The sequence below is a fragment of the Stigmatopora argus genome, chromosome 13 (genome assembly GCF_051989625.1).
Source record: "Stigmatopora argus isolate UIUO_Sarg chromosome 13, RoL_Sarg_1.0, whole genome shotgun sequence".
In the NCBI taxonomy this organism is placed as follows: Eukaryota; Metazoa; Chordata; class Actinopteri; order Syngnathiformes; family Syngnathidae; genus Stigmatopora; species Stigmatopora argus.
This window is the reverse complement of record NC_135399.1, coordinates 16,618,371-16,638,782: the sequence shown is the minus strand read 5'-3', so window position 1 is coordinate 16,638,782 and position 20,412 is coordinate 16,618,371. Positions and strand designations below refer to the sequence as shown.

General features: G+C 41.8%; 3 protein-coding genes and 2 non-coding genes across 7 annotated transcripts; all 5 read right to left on the bottom strand.

Moving 5' to 3' along the window:
* Positions 1 to 239: 239 nt before the first annotated feature.
* Positions 240 to 2,155, bottom strand: cxcr1 (chemokine (C-X-C motif) receptor 1). Its single transcript, XM_077617678.1, has 2 exons — positions 2,149 to 2,155; positions 240 to 1,656 (listed from the first exon to the last, which is right to left on the bottom strand). The coding sequence occupies exons 1-2, from the start codon at positions 2,153 to 2,155 to the stop codon at positions 593 to 595; spliced, it is 1,071 nt and encodes a 356-aa protein (XP_077473804.1). The 3' UTR covers positions 240 to 592.
* Positions 2,156 to 3,265: 1,110 nt separating this feature from the next.
* On the bottom strand, positions 3,266 to 5,910 carry nabp1a (nucleic acid binding protein 1a). Of its 3 annotated transcripts, none has more exons than XM_077617820.1 (6): positions 5,545 to 5,910; positions 4,938 to 5,076; positions 4,763 to 4,834; positions 4,332 to 4,416; positions 4,134 to 4,203; positions 3,266 to 4,030 (listed from the first exon to the last, which is right to left on the bottom strand). In XM_077617820.1, the coding sequence occupies exons 1-6, from the start codon at positions 5,636 to 5,638 to the stop codon at positions 3,819 to 3,821; spliced, it is 672 nt and encodes a 223-aa protein (XP_077473946.1). In that variant the 5' UTR covers positions 5,639 to 5,910; the 3' UTR covers positions 3,266 to 3,818. The 3 variants fall into 3 exon arrangements, with proteins under 3 accessions (XP_077473946.1, XP_077473947.1, XP_077473948.1); XM_077617821.1 differs by having other exon boundaries at positions 3,266 to 4,033; positions 4,137 to 4,203; XM_077617822.1 differs by having other exon boundaries at positions 4,152 to 4,203.
* A 696-nt stretch (positions 5,911 to 6,606) lies between these two features.
* trnas-cga (transfer RNA serine (anticodon CGA)) lies at positions 6,607 to 6,688 on the bottom strand. Its single transcript has one exon. It is a non-coding gene; the product is annotated as a tRNA-Ser (tRNA).
* A 2,029-nt stretch (positions 6,689 to 8,717) lies between these two features.
* Positions 8,718 to 16,997, bottom strand: LOC144087268 (caveolae-associated protein 2-like). The gene is made up of 2 exons (XM_077617677.1): positions 16,287 to 16,997; positions 8,718 to 9,524 (listed from the first exon to the last, which is right to left on the bottom strand). The coding sequence occupies exons 1-2, from the start codon at positions 16,866 to 16,868 to the stop codon at positions 8,718 to 8,720; spliced, it is 1,389 nt and encodes a 462-aa protein (XP_077473803.1). The 5' UTR covers positions 16,869 to 16,997.
* Positions 16,998 to 20,132: 3,135 nt separating this feature from the next.
* trnas-aga (transfer RNA serine (anticodon AGA)) lies at positions 20,133 to 20,214 on the bottom strand. The gene has a single exon. It is a non-coding gene; the product is annotated as a tRNA-Ser (tRNA).
* Positions 20,215 to 20,412: the final 198 nt, after the last annotated feature.

Below are 20,412 nucleotides of genomic sequence, written 5' to 3'. Positions count from 1 at the left end.
CCATTTGTCAAATGAATGTTTTGAAGAAGGACATTTTGGAAGTATCGGCATATGTTGAAAAGACTATTTTCATTCGCCGGTTGGCATAGAAATATTTGAGTCTGAAAATCACAATGCTGGACGACAAAACGACAGAAAAAGAAAGAGTGTAAAAAAAAAAAAAGTCATTTGCTGAGATTGTTTTCATTCTCTTAATTTATAAGACGTAATAAAAAGGGAGGCGATAAAATATAGGATCGGGTCATCACTCATGATTCAGCAGATGGACCTCGGGAGGTAGTCAAATGCTCTCAATTTGAGCCATCTATTCAATGATTGGTGAATTCAAAACAGCAAAAAAAAAATACTAAAGTGAAACTCATGTCATTTCTAAATTGACGTGTTTGGCAGGATGTTTTGTCATCGTGTTGACATGGCGTTAATGTGTTGCAAACCTTGAGAAACATTTCACCAAGTGAACTAAATGAGGGTGACGCTCTATATAACCCTTTTTAAACCTAAAAAAAAAAATATGACCATTAACAAAAAGTGTATTTTTTAACAACTAAAGCTTGACCAAATTTGAGTTCCCCGTCCTTTTGGAGTCCCTCACTCACATGAACATGGACGTGGCGTCGGACGTGAGCGAAGACCTGCTGGTCCTGGAGACCGAGGTTCTCTCCAGGACGCCGGCCTTCCTCATCGTCTGCCGCAACCTCCTCCTGAACTTCTCTCCCACGAAAGCGTACAGCACCGGGTTGACGCAACTGTGCAGCAGTCCCAGGGTGTGCGTGGCCAGCAAGGCCCGGTCCACCGCCGTCCTGGCCGGGCAATCGTAGCCTACGATCTTGGCCCGGAAGAAGGTGTCGGTAATCACCGCCAGGTGGTACGGCGTCCAACACAACAGGAAGGCGGCCACCACCGACACGATCACCCGCATGGCCCGCTGCCTCTGGAAGCCGCCGCGGACGCGCAGCAGCCGCCGGACGGTGACCCCGTAGCAGAGCAGCATGACGGTCAGCGGGATGACGAAACCCAGGCTGTGGCGGAGAACCCGGGTGGCCAGGCGCCACTCGTCGGCGCTGCTCGGGTCGTAGTACTCGGCGCACACCATGTGACCCGACGACGAGAAGGACGAGTAGAGGAGTCCCGGTAAGGACAGGAGGGTGCCCAGGGACCAGACCGCCGCGCAGACCCCCCAGCTGGTCCGCCGCCGGTTGGAGCGCCGGGCCTCGGTGGCTCGGACGATGACGGTGTAGCGGTCCACGCTGATGCAGGTCAGGAAGAGGATGCTGGAGTAGAAGCTGAGTTCTTGGACCACCGTGACTATCTTGCACAAGCCGTCGCCGAAGATCCAGCCCTTGGAGATGGAGGTGGCCCAGAACGGGAGCGTGGCGGCCAGCAGGACGTCGGCCACCGCCAGGTGGAGGAGGTAGAGGTCCGAGGGCGGGAGGGCGTGCCTGCTGAGGCCGATGACCACACCCACCGCCAGGTTTCCCGGGATGGCCGCCAGGAAGATGAGGACGTAGAAGACGCAGATGAAAACGCCCAACGCGTCCGGGATGGCGAAGGGGCTGCACGGTTGCGTCGCGGGGTCCAAGATGAAATAGCTGTCGTTGTAGGTGTAGTTGAGGTCATCGTAGGAGGAGCCAAAGTCAATGGACCAGGAGATACGATCTAGAGGGGGAGATTTGAAGTCGGTCAAAATGATCTCAAAACACTTTAAAATAAATGGACGCGGATTTGGATTAAAGGGGAAACAACAATAACTATTAACACATTTGGGTGAATTCAATCTGAAATTGCAATTAGAAGTAGTTTCAATTTTGACATTACAAATTCAACATCAACAGCAACTTTTCGTGCATGTTAACCTAAATAAATGCGGATTGGGAAAAGCAGTAAAAAGAAAATGCATGGGACTAAATGGGGGTTCCCAACATGTGCTAATTATTGGATCATTAACGTCTCAACTGGAATGTACATTTGCAATCAAAATAATCCCTTTTAAATTCCTCAAAACATATTACAACAATTCTATAAAGCAATGTCCTTCAGTAAGAAATTTACTTAAAAGTACTTTCCATTTTGCACAACAGCCTCAGAAACCATGGTTTAAATTTTACACACAATATGATTTATTCAAGAATTATACAAAACGGTACTTGCCAGTCATCCTGGTGGGGCTTGTGAGGGTGCTAGACGACATCAAGAACCTCAAGAAACAAGAACTCTGGTCTTTTTTTCCACTCCCAGAATGGTGTAGATTAGTCCACAATTACAAAAAAAAAGTTTAAATAAGAATGTGTTTTGGCCAGTGATGTCCAGCATTAAAAAAAATGTTACTTCCTCATTTTTTGATGTCCTCAGCTTGTCTTCTCTGTGCTTTTTGTTGCACTGGATGAAATAGGATGGTTTGAAATGGCTGCCACGTCTACACATATATTTAAAAAGAAACTTCCTCTTTGAAATGCAGACCACATATTTTGTCATAGGATGGACGCCACTGCAGCGTTTGTAAATATGAAAGTTTCAAATGTATAAAAATCTGCAAAAGGTGGTTCCAACCATATAATAAAAATATTAGGAATATTATTAGACATATACACGACTGTGGCGTTATTGAACTGGACAAAAAACTAGAGCGTGCCAGCTGTGTAAATGCAGCCTTAACTCACCTCAATTTCTCATTTTCTGAACCACTTTATCCTTACTAGGGTCACGGGGGGTGCTGGAGCCAATCCCAGCTGACTTCGAGACACCCCGAATTGGTGGCCAGCCAATCAAAGGGCACAAGGAGACAAACAACCATTCACTCTCACACTCATACCTAAGGGCAATTTTTAGTGTCCAAATAGCCTACCATGAATGTCTTTGGGATTTTGAAGGATACCAAAGTACCCAAAGAAAACCCACACAGGCCCAGGGAGAACATGCTAACCCCGCACAGGTGGACCGACCTGGACTTGAACCCCCAACATGCTAACTACTCAGACGCTTAAACGCATTGACGGCAATATTTGTCCAAATCATTTGAACATGTTTGACAGTCCATCTTAGTTCAAATGGATGTTAATGGACATCAACGCAAATGCGCATTGAGTGCGGGAGAAAAGTGGGGCAACGCCGGGCAGGAGTCAATACATGAGGTGCTTGGTGCAACTAAAAGGATATGAAGAAATGGTGGAGCAATATGTTGCTTAAAGTCGTTCACTCAGTACATGTGTGGGGGGCCTTGAACAGGAAGCAAATGTGCCCGTGTGCTTGACGTCAACGGGAGAACAACTTGTATTTCTGATGTCAACTTTATTTGGTTAACTCCTGTCACCGAGCTTGAAGTGGTCCCACTTAAAAGATGGTACAATCATAGCAAATAAAAGCTGTTTCGTAAGAGGGGAGAACTCAACTAAATCAACCCGCACTGTGTAAAATGACAATGATTTCTTCCTTGTAAATTCAGATGAAGTTTGGTAAGGTGCTCATTGAGGAGGCATTTACAAAAACTCCAGTTCCTTGATGATAAACATTTTCCACACTTTGAAAAGAAGTGTTCAAGTAGTACATAATGTGCTGGAATTTGACAAGGATGGCGGGGTTTTGTGCTAAAAAAAAAAGCTAAATAAGAGTCCAAAAGGGAAAGTTTGGCACTGCGATTGCAGGATTCCAAGTGATGATTAAGGACACAATCGTATTTGTATTCCTCAAGAACAAATTCGGCTACACGACGTGTGTGTGACAGCAGCAAAGATCAAGTTGAATTCAAGTGAGTTTAAAAAGGGGGAATGACATCCAGTCAAGTCCGGTTCGGTTCAGTTCGATCTGGTCTAGTTGGAGCCTTTTCATCTTTTGGCACGTCGCGGGTCCCTGCCGTTGCTAATGTTAATCGACGACTTGGCCGCGGCAGACGGGGCTCCGGCGGCGGGAGTGGGCGTCGCCCCGTTGCCCGGGGAACGGCCGTTTGGCCGCCCGTACGCCGAGTCTCGAACCCCACCCGGGGCGGGGCCGCTGCCGCCGCTGTTATTGCCGGAAAATGGCGGCATAGAGCCGTTACCTGGTGGTTGAGAGTGATCGTGAGATGTTTGCTTTTCCTAGTTTGGGTCAAAACTTATTAAAATAGTAGAATACTATGTCTACTATTATAATCTAGCACTTACCAGGTGCAGGGGATGTACCTGAATTTTGATTGGGTGGAGAGTTCCCCCTCTGATTTTGGTCAGGTTTGCCCTAATGGCCAAAGACAACACACCACTTTTTTTTAAATAACATTAAAAATCCAAAGAACACATGAAAGATTCAGCAAGAGTGGGCAACAAATGAGTCGATAAACATTTTAAAAAGTGACCATCACTTACAGACTTGTTTTGCTGGTTGTTTTGGGTGAGCAGCTCAGGATTTGCCTCGCTAAAATTGGGCACTTCTGAATACACCATGCAAAATCTGTCAAAAAAAAATTCAATTAAATTTCACATTCAATGGATAGAAAAGCTATTCAAGATTGCCCTCCATAAGCTATACAAGCCAGTCTCTAAAGGCATTCGATTTTAAATTAAAACTAGATTTTGAGATTTCTTTTATACATTAGGATTACAAAGAAATTGTATTTATTCAAAAACAAAGCTTGTGATAAACCATAGTCTGTAGTGAGGAAAAAATGACAGGCTTGCCTGCAAACACAGTATTTATAGAAAAAAATTAACGCAATTTAAACAATTTGTTCCCATATGAAAGCTGTGGGAAAAAAAACCCAATAAAAATTCAGAATGGGAGTCAACTAATTACTCACTCTCCAATCTTCTGCAAATCTCCACCTCTGCCAGTGTAAAGCGTCAGGCAACCTTTCCATATTGACGCATACCTAAAAAATAAAGAATGTTGAAATCAATCGCCAGGAGAGAAAAAAATGTTTCCCAGTTCATTTTCAGTCTGTGGCATGTGAAGTGCAAAAGACTCCAGCTCACCCTCTGGTAAGTTTGATAATGTCACCAGGCTGAATGAGACTTCCCAACTCATCCCAAACTGAGATGGCGATGCTTCCGCTCTTGTCCGCCACCTTGCAAGAACGCACTTCATGACCATCTTTAGTCTTGGTCACTCGTCCTAGTTTCAGGAAGGGAAATAAAGAGGCTTTAAATTTTCATATTCATCAGCAACATCATTTTATCAGACAAATGTCTACTGCCTTCAACTTTAATCAATGGTGATAAAAAAAAAAGAATTTATCTTTATTGCTTATGCTGTAAATAAAAAAGACATGGCATAATCATATGCAACCCTAGATTATAGCATTTGATATACAAGTGTGATCTAGATGTGTGTGGACAATAACATGCATTGGATTCTAAATACATAAAACATGTATAAACATGGCTGTGAAAGTTCGTTTTGCGGTGCCGGTGACGTAGACAGCCCTCCTCAGTCAAAATGGATGGGACGTCAAATACCGTCAATGGCAGCCAGGAAGTTAAACGCGCACACTTGTATACGTAAAATCGTGCCTGTACCTTTAAGAGCACAAGCTGTCCCGGTAAAGGACATTCAAGAACCATCGTGCTGGCTAACACTTACCTATTTCCAAAACGATGAATACAATATTGAGGTTTTTCAAGCCGGGCTTGACGTCTTTAATCAAGAAGACCGCTTCGGTCGAGGTTGCTGCCATTGTGTGCGTCGATGCCACCCGACCATCCACCCACCATTCAAGGCTAGCCTAGCATGTTAGCTTGGACAAAAACGCCTTCAGCACTCAATCCGATCGTTTTATGGACGCCGTTTCGAGTCGAGTGAAACGACAAAACACATTCGCTGTGTTCCCAAGTGATTTTTTAAACGATCTGGTAAAGGTAGTTAGCTATAAGCCTTTCAAGTGGAACTACCGGTCTGGAAAATCCCGAGTCCTGACTCAAAAACTATTGACGTTTAGGCTTTTGATCGTCTTTTTTTAAGCTCCTCCTTCTATAACTATGTTCATGTTTAGAAAAATATATATTAAACAACACTGACCGACTCCATTTCCTTTGTGTTACCTTTTCAGAATGACATTGTTGGCGTCGTCGGGTTACATTAGTGTGTCTAACAGAATCGTGTGTCTCTATAAACCGAATAACTGGTTAAAGTTGGCAGTAGTGCGAATTAATAGCCCTAGTAAGTTTGTTGATCTATTCAATATCAAAAAATACGCAGCTGGACAGCTAAGCAAGTTTTCAAGCAGCCACACACATTATTGCTTCTACTATGCCTCGGAACGTACGTCACTTTGTGCTGCCGGTTTCCCTTTATATACTGCGGGACGGTTCCATTTTCCTCTTTGTAGAGGGGTCCAAATTGGGAAATGCCATGTTGAGGAGGAAATTCCGTGTCGTTTACGACACATAACTTAGGCTTCAGAGGAAACTAAAAGTTTAATAGCACCAGAATAAAGTAGAATTAAGGAAATCACTGATGAAATTGGTTCATACCAAATGATTTATAGAAAGCAAAGGCAACTACATAAAACGGTGTCAGCACAGGATAAACCCTTTCTAAATTACTTCTTTGCTTTTTTTAAACAGGCATGTCAAATATGTAAACTAAATAAAATTCGTTTAACATATAAGCTCAATTTTCATTCTGCTTGAAAAACAAAATGACCGTCACGGACAGGATTCGAACCTGTGCGGGGAAACCCCATTGGATTTCGAGTCCAACGCCTTAACCTCTCGGCCACCGTGACAATAAAACTCTCGAGGTGTATACCCTTTTAAAAATAAGTAACTAGCGTAAAACCCGTTGAATCTGAATGTGTATAACATTGAAGACAAGAATATTGTTAATTAAAAGTATAGTAAAAATCGCTCTGAAGACTTAAAGGTGTTCGGGCAGCTCTGGCGTGATTCGGACGCAAGAGGGAGACAAGCACCGCGACAAAAATCTACCGCCTCCACTATAATATATCACAAAGAAACGAATCAAAGTCGTTGAGTACGTATCGATTGCTTACGTAAAATCAGAATGGTTATGTTACAAGCAAAGTGGGGAAAGCTTTAAACTCATACAGAAAATCTTTTGTCAACATTTATAGTATAATGCATTGAGCATTCATGAGCACACTTGACTATGATGTGTTCAGGCTCAACCCCAAAATGTGGGAGAAATAACTCCCCAGGTAAAGACGCAGGATGCTTATGGGGCGTTTAAATTCATGACGTTTTTGTTTATTAGTTATTAAGAAGAAAATAAATCAAATCTGACTTAACTAGCAATTACAATTATAAGAAAAGAAGGGATAACACACTGTGTTGATGCACATCTACTTTAATTTCATCCCATTCTTCATCAGATGTGCAAACATGGAACGAAAACAAAACAACAAATATGGATTTATTATACATAGGCACTTTTTCAGAGTTAGGCAGCTGACAAAATATTGACGTTACTTAGTATTTGTATACCAATCACACTTTTCAAAATTGCCCTCTATATAAGTTCAAGGACAAATAAAAACAAAACTAACAGAATTGCCTATATGTTTAAACTCTCCAAGTGAATTAAAAAAATGCAAAGTAAGAAAGGGGACAAGCATATTTTTTATTTTTTTATTATCTCCCCAAATCACAGGAACTTGCTTCTGCATGGTGCAGGAATATGCTGTTGCATGTTATCAGAGAAAAAGCATTCAGTGAAAAGACAAGACGAAACATTCAAATTCTCCCAGAAGTAAATTATCACATGTAGACTAAACATTATCTTTTACAATATTCTTTTCCCCCACATTAATGAATTGAAAGTATATGCTTGTTACCCCAAATAATGGGAAGCTACTACACTGTCACTATGTAGTTTGCTCTCGGAATCAGTGGTGTAAAATTGGACACAAATCCCCTATAAAAGCAACCCCTGGATTCCAATTGTTGCTCCGGCAAACCCTAGCAACTCGCTACCAACTAGTTTAGTTGCCAAAGATTTACTAGTTTTCAGATAAAAACAAGAAAGGCCCGAACAAAGAGGCTGTTTTTTTAGTAGCAAGAAGGCAGACAAGCCCAGCAAAAGGAGATACTTGGTGCGTTGCCTAGGAGATCAGCAGCTGTCCAAGTTTGGAATTTTCATGAAGCAGCTTTACTCCCTTCTACAATTGAACATAAATCTTTATCAACTATATTCAGATCCAACTAAACAAAGGTTCTATTATCATATTAAATGTTGTACTGGCAGTCAGGACTGGTGCCACAATGAGAAACCTGTTTACTGTTCTCCACAATGTTAAACCTAATTAGTGATTATGTTCATATATTGTCATGTGTGCTCAATTGTCAATCTACGGATTGCGTGAAGTTGATGTTTAATGTAGCTAACTAAAGTCATCCTGTGGTGTAGAGGTTCACTTGCTTGGCTATGGTGTGGGTAGATGTGGGTTCAATTCCCACTCTGTGTAATGCATGGCTGACTGACAACTAACCAGTTTAGGGTATAGTTGTTTTTTGACATCCCAGAATTCAACACTATCGCCCTGTGTAAATAGGAAAGTAAGTACGTTGGTCCAAAAATATGTTGAAGCAAATTTTGTGATCTTAGTTTGTTATATTTACACATGAAACTAATAGCAAAACCAATTCTAAATGTACTTTGGAGTACATTTATCAACTCTCCGCTACCTCCTTTCCAACCCTCCAAACTACATCCTTAAGTAGTGTGTTTTTGACAATGACAATGTTTTTTTTATTTTTTTTATTTTTTATTTTAATGTCGTAAACGTAGCCCCGTGTTTAGGGAACTTGATTTACAGCAACTGTTTCTGCAGCTGCTGAGAGAGACTGCTTCTCTTCAATTTTGCAGGCTTCCTCATCCTTAACATCACCAACGTCGTCATCAGGCTCAGGGACGGCCAGACCGGCAGAACGGTCGCCGTTTACTTCGCACTGGGCGCCCGGCGGATCGCCGTTGACGGCCATCTCCGCCTTCACGCCGATGACGTTGCACCGATTGAGCATTTGTTGACTCTTCTGGACGGCCTGGTCGTCCGGCGCCGCATCTCCGGGTGAGCATTCCAGCGGCGAGATCTCCACGTGAGCCCCCTCGCCCGAGGGAGGTTCTTGCGAAGGAACCTCTCCATCCCGGACCTTCTTGACGTTGAACGTCATGGGCGATACCTTGAACGTGGAGCTCTTGGCCGTGGGGCTCTTGGGGTGAGTGGGACTGAGGGTCTTTATGATCTTTTCGCGCTTCTCCGGCGGCACGATCTTGGTGGTGATCTGCGCCATCTTTTTCTCGATGCTCTGCCGCGAGAAGGCCTTCTTGATGCTGTCCACCTTCTTCAGACTGGAGCGCTTGAACTTGTCGGACCTCCGCTCAAGCATGTGGGAGCTACTTCCGCCCAGGCCGCACTCCAGCGCTTCTGCGTCCACTCTGTCCACCGAGTGATCTTCGTCCGAGGAAAGGTCGATGGTCTGGAGACCGTCCACCGAGCTGGCGATGGACATGTTGGGCCGAGTGGACTCTGCGTCGTACTCGCTTGGGAGCGGGGTTTTGAGTGAGTCCTTGACCGACAGACTGGATGGTATCTCATTGTCCTCCTAGGAAAAAGAAATAAACGGGTACTATTACAAAATGGGCGTTCGCGTTAAAAACTTTATGTTTGCGCCAAATGAAGACCAGAACGAGTCAGGTCTTGCTATCTACACCTTCTATCGTGAATTTCAATCAATGTACTTATGCGTGTAAGAACTGATAAACCGCGAGTTGACACGAGGAAATGTTGGCCAACTTTTCAAGGGCTTTCGTTACTGTGAGAATGACTGCATTTTCGAGAATGGCGGTTCAAAAGACATTCTAAGAGTACTTAAAGTGACTGAATACCAAGGGTTCTTAAGGAACGTTCTTTCTACGGGGTGTTATTAACACTTACTCCCAAAAAACCGGGCAGACCAGATCAGCTGGAAGACTTTTAGTTGAACCCCCTCCTATGTTCTGCAGTCACTGTGTAAATGAATGAAGAAAATAAAGCATTTTAAAATACCAAAAGTTACGTTTTTGATTTGGCCAAAATGATTTTTTTTATGGCACATGGCTGCGTACTATCAGATTCAATAATTTTCTGTAAACACGGCATATGTTACACTACTTTTTTTTCATTTTTCTGTAGTGATGCAATTTGCAGAGAAGATTAAATGCATTTGAGCTAAATACTAGTTTTTGGAAAAAACCTTTAAGGTAATAATTCAGATAATAAGTTGCTATCTGAGGTCATTGAGTCCAATCCAATTTTTTTATCCCAATATATTTTTTATCCAAGCACTTGGCTTCACTCGCTTTTCATGAACTTGACACCTTTGTGATCATGCTTGATAAAAAAAGGTTATGTAAGAGAGTATGGCTAGCAAACAAAAAACTTGTTGTAGCATGAAACAATCATGGCATTTTGCTTTCACTCGAAATTGATGTCGATTTCTGCCCGATTTAAAAATATAATAGATTTTCTACAAGTCTAGTCTGGTCCTGACTACATCAAGACAAAAGATGTCACATCACATCTCATTCAGGGGTTGCTGATGGATATTGGTTAATTAAAATGCTGGACTTTAGTGCCAAAAAACCATGGTAACTGGGACTTACATAAGCAATACACAACAATAAAGTACACAGGTGCCTTGCTACACTAATTTGATTTGTTCCATGTCCATGCTTGTATCATAATATACTCCTTTTTTTGTTAGTGAATGCAAATTAATGTGTATTAATAGTCGCAAATGATGTCAATGCCATTTATTGCTGGGAGCTGAAGCCTAAATTGTTGCTCGTATCAAAAGGCAACAAACTAATTGGTCAAAAATAACATTAAAATGAATCATTAGTTGACATAAATTACTTGAGATAAATGTGCATTTCCAAAGATAATTTAATACAATGTTTTAATCATGACTATGTTTTTGTTGATTGATTGTTATTGGGTTTATGTTTTTAATTATTATATTTAAAATATGAGGAACAATATAAAGCATTTGCATAGTTGGTCTGTATTTATTATGAGTTATGATGTTTTTTTTAAATTTAATTTGTCCATAAAGGGGTTCATATTGAATGAAAACAATCCAATTGGCTGTTGCGCACAAGGAAGTCGTAGCAGAATACTTCTTAATTCGGTGACAAAAAAAAAAACAGTAAATGGACACACCTGTTTTTGTCACAGTTTACCCTCGCAAAAAAAAAAAAACAAGCAGCCAGATTTTCAGGTTAAGAATAAGCTCAATATCTAAAATAGAATGGGGAAAAAAAACGGGTGCTCCCAAATGCTACACATTTTGAAAAGTTGACATTTAAATTGATATTACTTGGAATCTTGCTGAAGACTGACAAGACGGCGCAGTTATCATATTTAACCGGAACGAAGGAAACAACTAAAAATAAAATGGCAAAAACATTTCCTCAACAAAACACTTGACATTTAGCTAAGCCAAACTCTCTCCAGATAGTACGTTAATCCAATCAGTAAGAAGCAGGAGTAGAATAATGCCTTATCAGCATCATATATATGTTACACACATGTATCCTGTTGCAATGGCAGGAAGTCCTTTTCAAGGTTATCCCAGCATGCCCACTGCGCATCAGTAGATATTTGGAAGGAAGGAAGGAAGAAGACAAGCAAAGGAAATTCAATCATCTGATACTGTCCTGTCAAATGTTCAAAAACTCGACAGTACACCACATGGACATTTTCATCATAAACGACTATTTTCCCTTTATTGTTTTTCTGTCAATCTCCTTCATCTGTTTTATTTATGGAGTATTTATTTGTCTGTTTGTTGGCGTTTGTGCACTATGCGGTGAAAGCTTAAAATCTCATTATACTTGTATAATGAGAATAAAAGCATTCAATTCAATGTTCTTTACTTCCAATCCTGGAATATAATCATTGTTAGAAATGCATTTAGTTGGATAAGGTTACTGTAAATTGTTTAGTGTATCAAGGTTGTTACATAAGAACGTTCACATAGGTTATCTGACTTAGTTTTTTTTATTCCGAGTGGAAATGAGAATCAAAATAGTTATTGTTGTCTCTTTCCTGTCGAAAATGTCCGCATTGGGAGATGCAAATATTTATCAAAAAGCCCAAAATGCAGGATGTTCAAAATTTGCAGCCCAGTGGTCGTCTTACAACCGAATTCCAAGTCCAAATGCCAAACTACAAACATGTCAAACATGTCATTGCAACATTGTCATTAGCATTTTCACTCGCTTAACATGGTAAAAATGTACAGTATGTTACCTTCACCTTTTTCAAATTCCAAGCAATGAAACTCAGTAACCTTGTTTTTAGAGCGTCAACCTTCTCTTTCTCACATTTACGCCATTTTGTTTTGTGCTTGACGTTCTATTGCAGGGGTAGGGCTCGGGAGCTACATGTGGCTCTTTTTATGGGTGCATCTGGCTCTTTGCTAACCTGTGAGCTAAAATATGGAAATCGCTGGTGACAGAACTGAGATATAACATCTAGAACTGCTTTAATCTTCATTTTTTTTGCAGTAGACTCTTCTGGAATGCATCCTCTCATTGATTAGCTAAAGCATAAGAATCTTAAAAAAAATATTCAGTTTTTTCCACTTCAAAAGTGGTGAAATTACAAAAAAAAATTGAAAAGGCACTCGTTTACATGTATGTATTTGACTTTTAAATTCATAGTATGGCTCACAAGGAATAACATTGGAAAATATGAATTGTTTGTGGCTCTCTTCGTCAAAAAGGTTCCCCACCCCTGTTCTATTGTAACACCAGTTAGTGTCATATTCATTATTGCTTTAAATTGCTTTTATTGTGACCGTGTTAAAGCTTTCCGTGGAGATGACTTTGCATTTTATAGCTTCACATTTCTTGTAACTGAAAAATATCTGCAGGGTGAGGCTAGTGAACACACCCCGTTTTCACCCTTGTTTGGTTAAGTGTCAATGACTGATGGAATGGTAAACATTAGCATTTAAACACAGGTGCTGTTAAATTAAAACTTTCATATAAAAACAAGCACGAGGGTGCCGCTGCACACTAATAGGCTGAAGGACAGCGCAAAGTCACGTTGCAATTAGGATTGGGGTCCCTTTCTTTCAATTTTTTTTCGTCCCACCCGCATTTCTATACAGCGCCTGTCTCATTACATAATTAAATTTACAAATGGTGTGTATGAATGTGTGTTGGGTGTTCAGAGAGACTCATTAGTCGGAATGTCATGAGAGTTTTGGCTCTGGCAACGCAACGTGTCGCCGTGCAAAGCTGAGATTTCATCAAAAGTGTTTGAAAATAAATTCATTCGTGACTTTAAGGCAACTTGTTGGCTTTCCTGTCTGATCTTGTCAAAGTCAATCATTTAAAAAAAAAATGGGTGCGGTTCCGACAATGCTGTTCAGTAGACAGCTAAGCAAAATGACTTTGGCAGTTATCTGTTTTTAGCACAAAAGTTACAATGTAGCCGTTAAACGAAGCAATTAAATTTGATTTTTTTTCCCCCAAAAATGTTATCTTAAAACATTTCCCCAAACCTTCGAATCTGACATACAAATACATGTATGTTCTTTTTTTTTCAGTTTTTTTTACACTTCAGCAACCCCATTTTTTATATGGAATTAATTTCTTTCCTTAAATATGTTATCTTAAAACATTTCCCAAAAACCTTCGCATGTGACACATGAAAATACATGTATATTCATTTTGTTTCATTTTTTTTACACTTCAGCAACCCAATTTTTTTCACATCGAATTGCTTTTTTCCCTTAAATATGTTTGAGTGGAACAGGTTGCAGTTCATAGATTTAAAGAAAGTTTTCAAATGATTGTGAAATACTGGAAGCGGGGTGTGTAGACTTATTTTTGTGCATGTAGCCTTCAGTGCTATTGCACAAAAGCAAACACAATAGGACGAGCAACAGTAATGAAGATCCTCATTAGTGCGTATTATGCAATAGAATGCGGTAAAGCAGCAAAGGGCATTTTTGGGGTGTTTGTTTTTGTTTTGTTTTCTTGACTGACCCCGGTCAAAAGCAAACGGGTGGTTCTTCCCACATACAGTAGGACCCTCTGTGTTTCCACTTCAATGGCCACATACAGGGTGGGGAGTGTTCACAATCCATTTTTTTGCAAAGTGCTGCAGAGAGAAAGTGGACAGTGTAGATAGAGTAGCCAACAATTAGCAAAGTATAAAAATATAGTAATAAAAGCTGGAAAAACTCCACCCAGCCTACTCAACGCACCCATATACCACCATCCTTAAATATTTAACCTAAGGCTTGCCGTAGTCTCCATTCTGGCTCGGTAACTTAATACCCCTGGTCCCAACACACCCGAATAATAGCGATTGGGTAACAAGCACAATGGCACGCTTACACACGCCGCCACACACACACAAACCTGCCCTACATAGCCCAATAACACACCCTTTTTAAAACATAGATAGGCTCATTACCATGACCATGGATATGTCCATTAATATGTATTAGAATAGATTAGATAACTTTATTCATCCCATATTCGGGAAATTAACTAACCGCAAGAGGGTGAGAATACAGACACAGGAAAAGACATTGTAGACATAAATAAATAGGTAATAATATTGCCCTATTTATTAAATTAACTCAAATTTTGGATTCCTTTGACAAAATTGTAACGCTCTCTCATCATATTTTAACTGACTGGTTAAGGGAGAGCCATATGCACCCATCAAAAGAGCCGCATGTGGCTCCCGAGCCATACGTTTTCTACCCTTCCCTGTTGTAATTGAACAACAGAGCTTTGTTACCTGGGAAACCAGATGACCAAGATGGTTCAAAACTCTTAGTGGCTCCGGCTGAGTCAACATAGAAGCCTCCGCCCACACAGCCGCCTCTCCTACCTAGAAAATCCCCCCACCTTCCCCCCCATCGCACCTTGCGCTCCACTTCCTGGCCATGCATGCACTTGTGTGCACATGCTCAAAGCGCATGCCCTTTTTCCCATGGAAAAAAAAATCAAATTAGCACCACCGACGTACCATTTTAAATAATAACAATAAGCTGCTTTTATTTTAGATGGTACAATGACGACGAAAGAGAACTGGAATAACTGCTTTGCTTGATCCAGTTCACTACAGACTTTATCAAGGTCTTTGATTGGGGAAACTGCTCTGCCAAGATATGTTTCCTTTCCCTCGGCCATTTTGGAAGAGCATATCTCCCGTTCAGCACCTGTCTCGGGTTACCACAAACGGTGGTTAAAACGGCAAAGCCGTATGAAAGGCAACTGAATGACTGCGGGGGTGAAAGTGGATCCACTTGGAGCCCGGGGGGGCCTTTTCTATTATCCCACTTCACTCCTTTCCCAGACACACCCTTTTTTTTCTTAGCCTGCTAAGAGAGAAGTGACCGGTCTACCTTGTGCAAACTTCTATTCCTGACAAGAACTCACCGAAACGTCGACTTTCTCGAGTCGGGACGTAAAAACCAAGACAGAAACAAGACCGAGGCCAAGATTGAGAGTGAGAACAAGCCTCCAACAGCAACTCAAACTAGATCAAACCACGCCTGAACCGAAAAAAAACTAGAATCGAGGAGTCTCAAATCTCCATCACTCCCTTTTTAGTACAACGACGGTTGAAATGATTGATATATATTTGGTAGGGTGCCACTTACACACACTAGATTGCCTTTTCTCTACCGAGTAAATACTTTTGAAGGTATGCACATACTGCCTTATGTTAGTCGACAGTGTTTAAGCCAATGATGGCACTCATTAGTCAGTCGAGCTCTGCAGGTTCCTGCTTGACAAGTTTTGACGGCCCTGAAGGAAATTAAATGCAATACGTCCTGCATGAGTGCCAACTTGCCTCTAAATAAATGTGCAAACACCTGCCGTCAAATATGGACGCAAAAGAAGCTCAAGTGTGGCATTCAAATCGAGTTTTTCTTTCCATCCAGTGGATCTAATTTCACTAACTTGCTCAGACCACAGAATTTATTTTCCATAAGTGATTTATGTTCCATGATGTGTCTCTGTTCTTATTACTGTGTCAGGCATTTTTGTTAAATTTTACCTGACACTGAGACAATGAAGTACAGTGCAAGGAAATGTTATTTTACGAGACGTAAAGGTCCAGTTAACCTGTCAATCTACGTGTCGCCATTCATTAAATAGAATCGCGGGTTTGAACAGGTCCACATTTGGCACTGAATCGATTTTTTGAGACGAGATCCTTCTTATTTTTAAAAATAGTGTACATTTGGAGGGACATCCACCACATCTTAAACACGGTTTTTAGCTGTACCTATGTCAAGGAGCACAGTCAAATACTAAACGAGGCCTATTCCGGTCTTCACTCTCACCTGGAAGATGAGAACTTTAAAGTGGTTCCTCTTGAGGAGATGGCTGTGGTTGGCCTCCAGCTTCTTCACCTGCACCGCCTGCTTATCCAAGCGCTCCCGCACCTCCTTGAGGTGTCCGCTGACTTTGCGCGAGCGCTCCAGCAGCTTGCACACGCTGTTGGAGGTGCCGACGTGGGTCTTGGAAAGGCGGCTGACGTCGCCCTGCACCCCTCGCACGGCGCCCTCCAGGTCGGCCTGCTTCTGCTCCATGCGTTGCTGGTTGTCCTGCACCGCCTCCATCATGTTCACCAGCTTGTCCAGCAGGGCCACCACGGTGATGGCGCTCACCTGACCGCGGTCCGCCGGGCTCCCCGGGGCGGCGGCGGTGGCGGCGGAAGGGGAAGTGGGGCTGCCGGGCACCTTCAGACCCAAGCGGGCCAGGGTGCCCGTGGGGGTGACGGAGGCCGAGGCGGATGTCGGGCTGCAACTGGGAATGAGGAGCTCCGTGTTCTCGGGCGCGGTTTCGGGGATCGTGTGGGTGCTACCCGTCACGCCACCGCTTTCGGGGTGGGACACTTCCGCTCTGGGGGGCTCTTCTTCCATGGCGCGCAGGTGGTCCGGTCTTGGCGAGGAGATCCTGTGGCGACGAGTGAACTTTGCGAGTGACTGATCTGGGCGCCCACGCCCCTCTCGGTCTCTGGTTCTCTCGCTCTCTCTCCTCACGCAAGCACAAACACGCCGTGAACTTTCAAAACACCTCCCCCGCGATCCAAAGGGAGGGGCCGGGTCACCATGGCAACCTGAAAGGCGTAACCTCTCCTGACGGAGCCATCCCAGTGTGGCCTTCCTGGTCGTGTTGTTCGTGTTAGACCGACCACTCCTGTTTAGCTTGTGCGCCGCGGCGGCTATTGTAAGGTTTCAAAGTTTGGGTGACAAATGTTTTGACGTTATTGTTGTGGATTTAAGGGGCACTTAAATTGGAAAAAAATGTGTTTTCTGGGAATTAAGTTGTCAATCGGTGGGGTTTACAGGAAAAAAAAACATTTGTAAGTAATGATTGAAAAAGTTGAAAACATTATATTCATTCCTTTTTAAAAAATGAGCCCCCAAATCCAGTTTTAGTCAGGTACACATCATTTTGTAAGTCTATATTGACTTGGCAAATTTGAAGCTCCTGCATCAAACAGATGGATGACACACTATTCTACAACAACACATTGATAGATTAATTTTGCAATTTGTTTTGATCTCATTTCACACATTTTCAACCTGCTCTCATCAGCTTTGTGTCAACTAACGACATTTCTTCTATCGTACTTGTTCCTTGTTTTCAGCATTCATTATCCAGCCCCATGTGTCCTTATTTAACTAATTTTTAACCCTACACTCCCCTTGCCTGCCTTTTGCACTGTACTATTGACTTGCAAATTGTATTATCTTTTAAATTCTTGACTTGATTTTGCAAAGTATGTGTGGTGGCCCCTCCCCTATCGCTGTTCTGGACTGAGAGCTTGGTGTCACAGGGCACCCTGACATGGAAATGTGGAAATCCCTGTCCCAACAATGAGCTCATCCGTGTCCAGACAGGGTTTTCTGGCCTTTTGTTATCGCCACTGCAAAGGTTTCGCGCAGTTGTTTGTTTTTCCGAGCAATAACACGTATGCACTAATACATAATTTGCACTGAATGTATATTCTATACATGCAAGAATGAAAACTAAGGCACAAAAAATCACTTTTTATGGCATCCCATCCCCATTAGAATCTCCAAGTTTGACATCTTCTCTTTTTTAAGGCCTTCAGGATCGATACTTCCTAAGAGGATTTTAAAAGATAAATGTATGAGCTCCACAAATCTTGGAATTTTTCCACCGTGGCTCGACGGGGACAGAACGGCGGCCACGATGCTCCCATCCTGTCATTCTTTCCACTGTCCCCCCACCTTTCCTCTGTTTCCCACTCCCTCTGTATTCCCACATTTCCTGTTTTTTATTTAATTCTTTTAAAATCCTGATCTTGATGATTTCCATTTTTTCAAAAGGGGAAAGTGAAAAAGATCTGAAAAGGCAAGTGTTTGTTGCGTGCCCTCTAGAGGTCAAGAAATGAACGTGAAAGGTCTCGTTGTCATAATCGGCTAATTTATGCGTATAACACCGGAATATTTGCTACAATTCCATTGAATTGAAAATAAAGCAAAGCTGTATATGACAGACTTTTGGAGGCCACTTTTAAAATTTCAAAGTAAAAGGTTGCCCTAGGTTGTTCTTAAATTCATTTAAAAAGTTTTTATGAAAATGTTTCTAAATAAAAAAATAAAAATAATGATCATGTTTGCATTTAGTTTGTTATGATCTAACTATAAATTATTACCAGCTTTATATATTAACATTGTTTTCAATAAATTGGGGGTAATAAAGTATTTTAGTATCGTTTAACCTTATAAATGTTATGTATTTACTTTAGAATGTTATGTATTTACGTGGATCAAAATGTAAAAATAGATCATCCTAAAAATTCCATGTTTTGATCTATACACCAGCACATCCAACACATTCTTAACAACCACTATTTTGCACTTATTTCCTCTTTGACTACATTTTTGCCGTCTTTAATACAGTCCTAGTTTGTCGTTTTCTTCACGAAAAGTTGAATTTTTTTAGCCTTAATGAAATAGCTCGACGTGTTTAGGCGTCCCGGTCCGATAACGAGTCCTAAGAGTGGATTGCGAGGAGCCCTGAGCAGATTTCTCGACGGCGTCCCATTTCCAAACGACCACTTTTCGTGGGTGGGAATAAACGTTCACTTAAAGTCAGCCTCGCCAAGTGTGCATGCACATTCTCTGGTATCTATCATAAAAGCTAATAGAGCACTTTGCAATGACCGAAGCGCTCCCTTGTTGTTTATTGCCATGTTATTTGTTGCTTTGGCGCGCAAGTGCTATAGCATCCATTCCCAAACTAAAGTGGCACCATCTTTTCTTGCTACTGGATGCTTTACAATTTGTTGATTGCAAAATCAATACGTGCTCTCCGCCGACCCATCTTTCTTGGCGGCGGTTTTCAAAGTATAGCGCGTCAAATCAAAGGCAAAAAAAGTTTGATTATGCGACAGTTAACGTTCAATTCCTGAACGGATTCTTTGGTATGCTTTCAATGTTTTTTTGGGTATTTGAGTTGTGAATAATTTGAAAAACTTGCCTGGTTGTCCATAGGGAAGCCTTTTTATGTGATTGGTCCCTGCTGCCTTGAATGCGTGATTGCATTTTGATGAATTTGTAGATTAAAATTAATGGCTCATTTTGACCTGCGTGCCCCCAAAAGTCACCTTTCAGAATACGAATGAGATTTTGGCGCATTGCTTAAAATGTATCCGTTTTGGGATTTACAAAAGTAAGCGTCGGTCGGGCCAATGGCTGTCTGTCATGCACACTACATTCCTGGAGTTCTGATGAGAGTGGATACTCCGGCATTCCCGGGTATTTCCTGCCTGGCCCTCCCAGGCCTTGGGCCTGTCACAAAAAAAAAAAAAAAAACGTTTCAACATTTCCCATGGGAAACCCGTGAGATAAGGGATTATTGGGTACTCAAAGACATACCGACGAGGGGAATGACTTGCTTTGATGGCCATTTTTATGGGTGTTTTAGGGGTCTGTAACACACGTAACAAGTTTTTGTTTTTGCAGATCATTGCACGTAATACCTCTAAATCATTCACTGGCATTGAGACAGAAAACTATGGCTAATCCAGTATAAATCATTGATCAGAGTAGAAATGATGAGTTATCCATAAAGATGGGGAAAGTGTCTTATCTAAAGACATTTAACAGGCCAATAATGGCAAATACATTGAGAATTTATACAAAATATGTCGTTGTTGGCAGGATTCGAACCTGCGCGGGGAGACCCCAATGGATTTCTAGTCCATCGCCTTAACCACTCGGCCACGACAACTGCTCATGCTGCCTTCACACACACTCAGACACACACACACACTAGAGGAGCATCTGTGTAGTCTCCCACAAGTCGTTTTCGCTCTCGTCCAATTGAATTCCTCCTTTTGCCGTCCTGATCTAACCTGGCAGGGTGATTCCAATCAACAGTGATGACCTCAGAACACAAAGAGTCACAACCGCTTTTGTCCGGTCATCC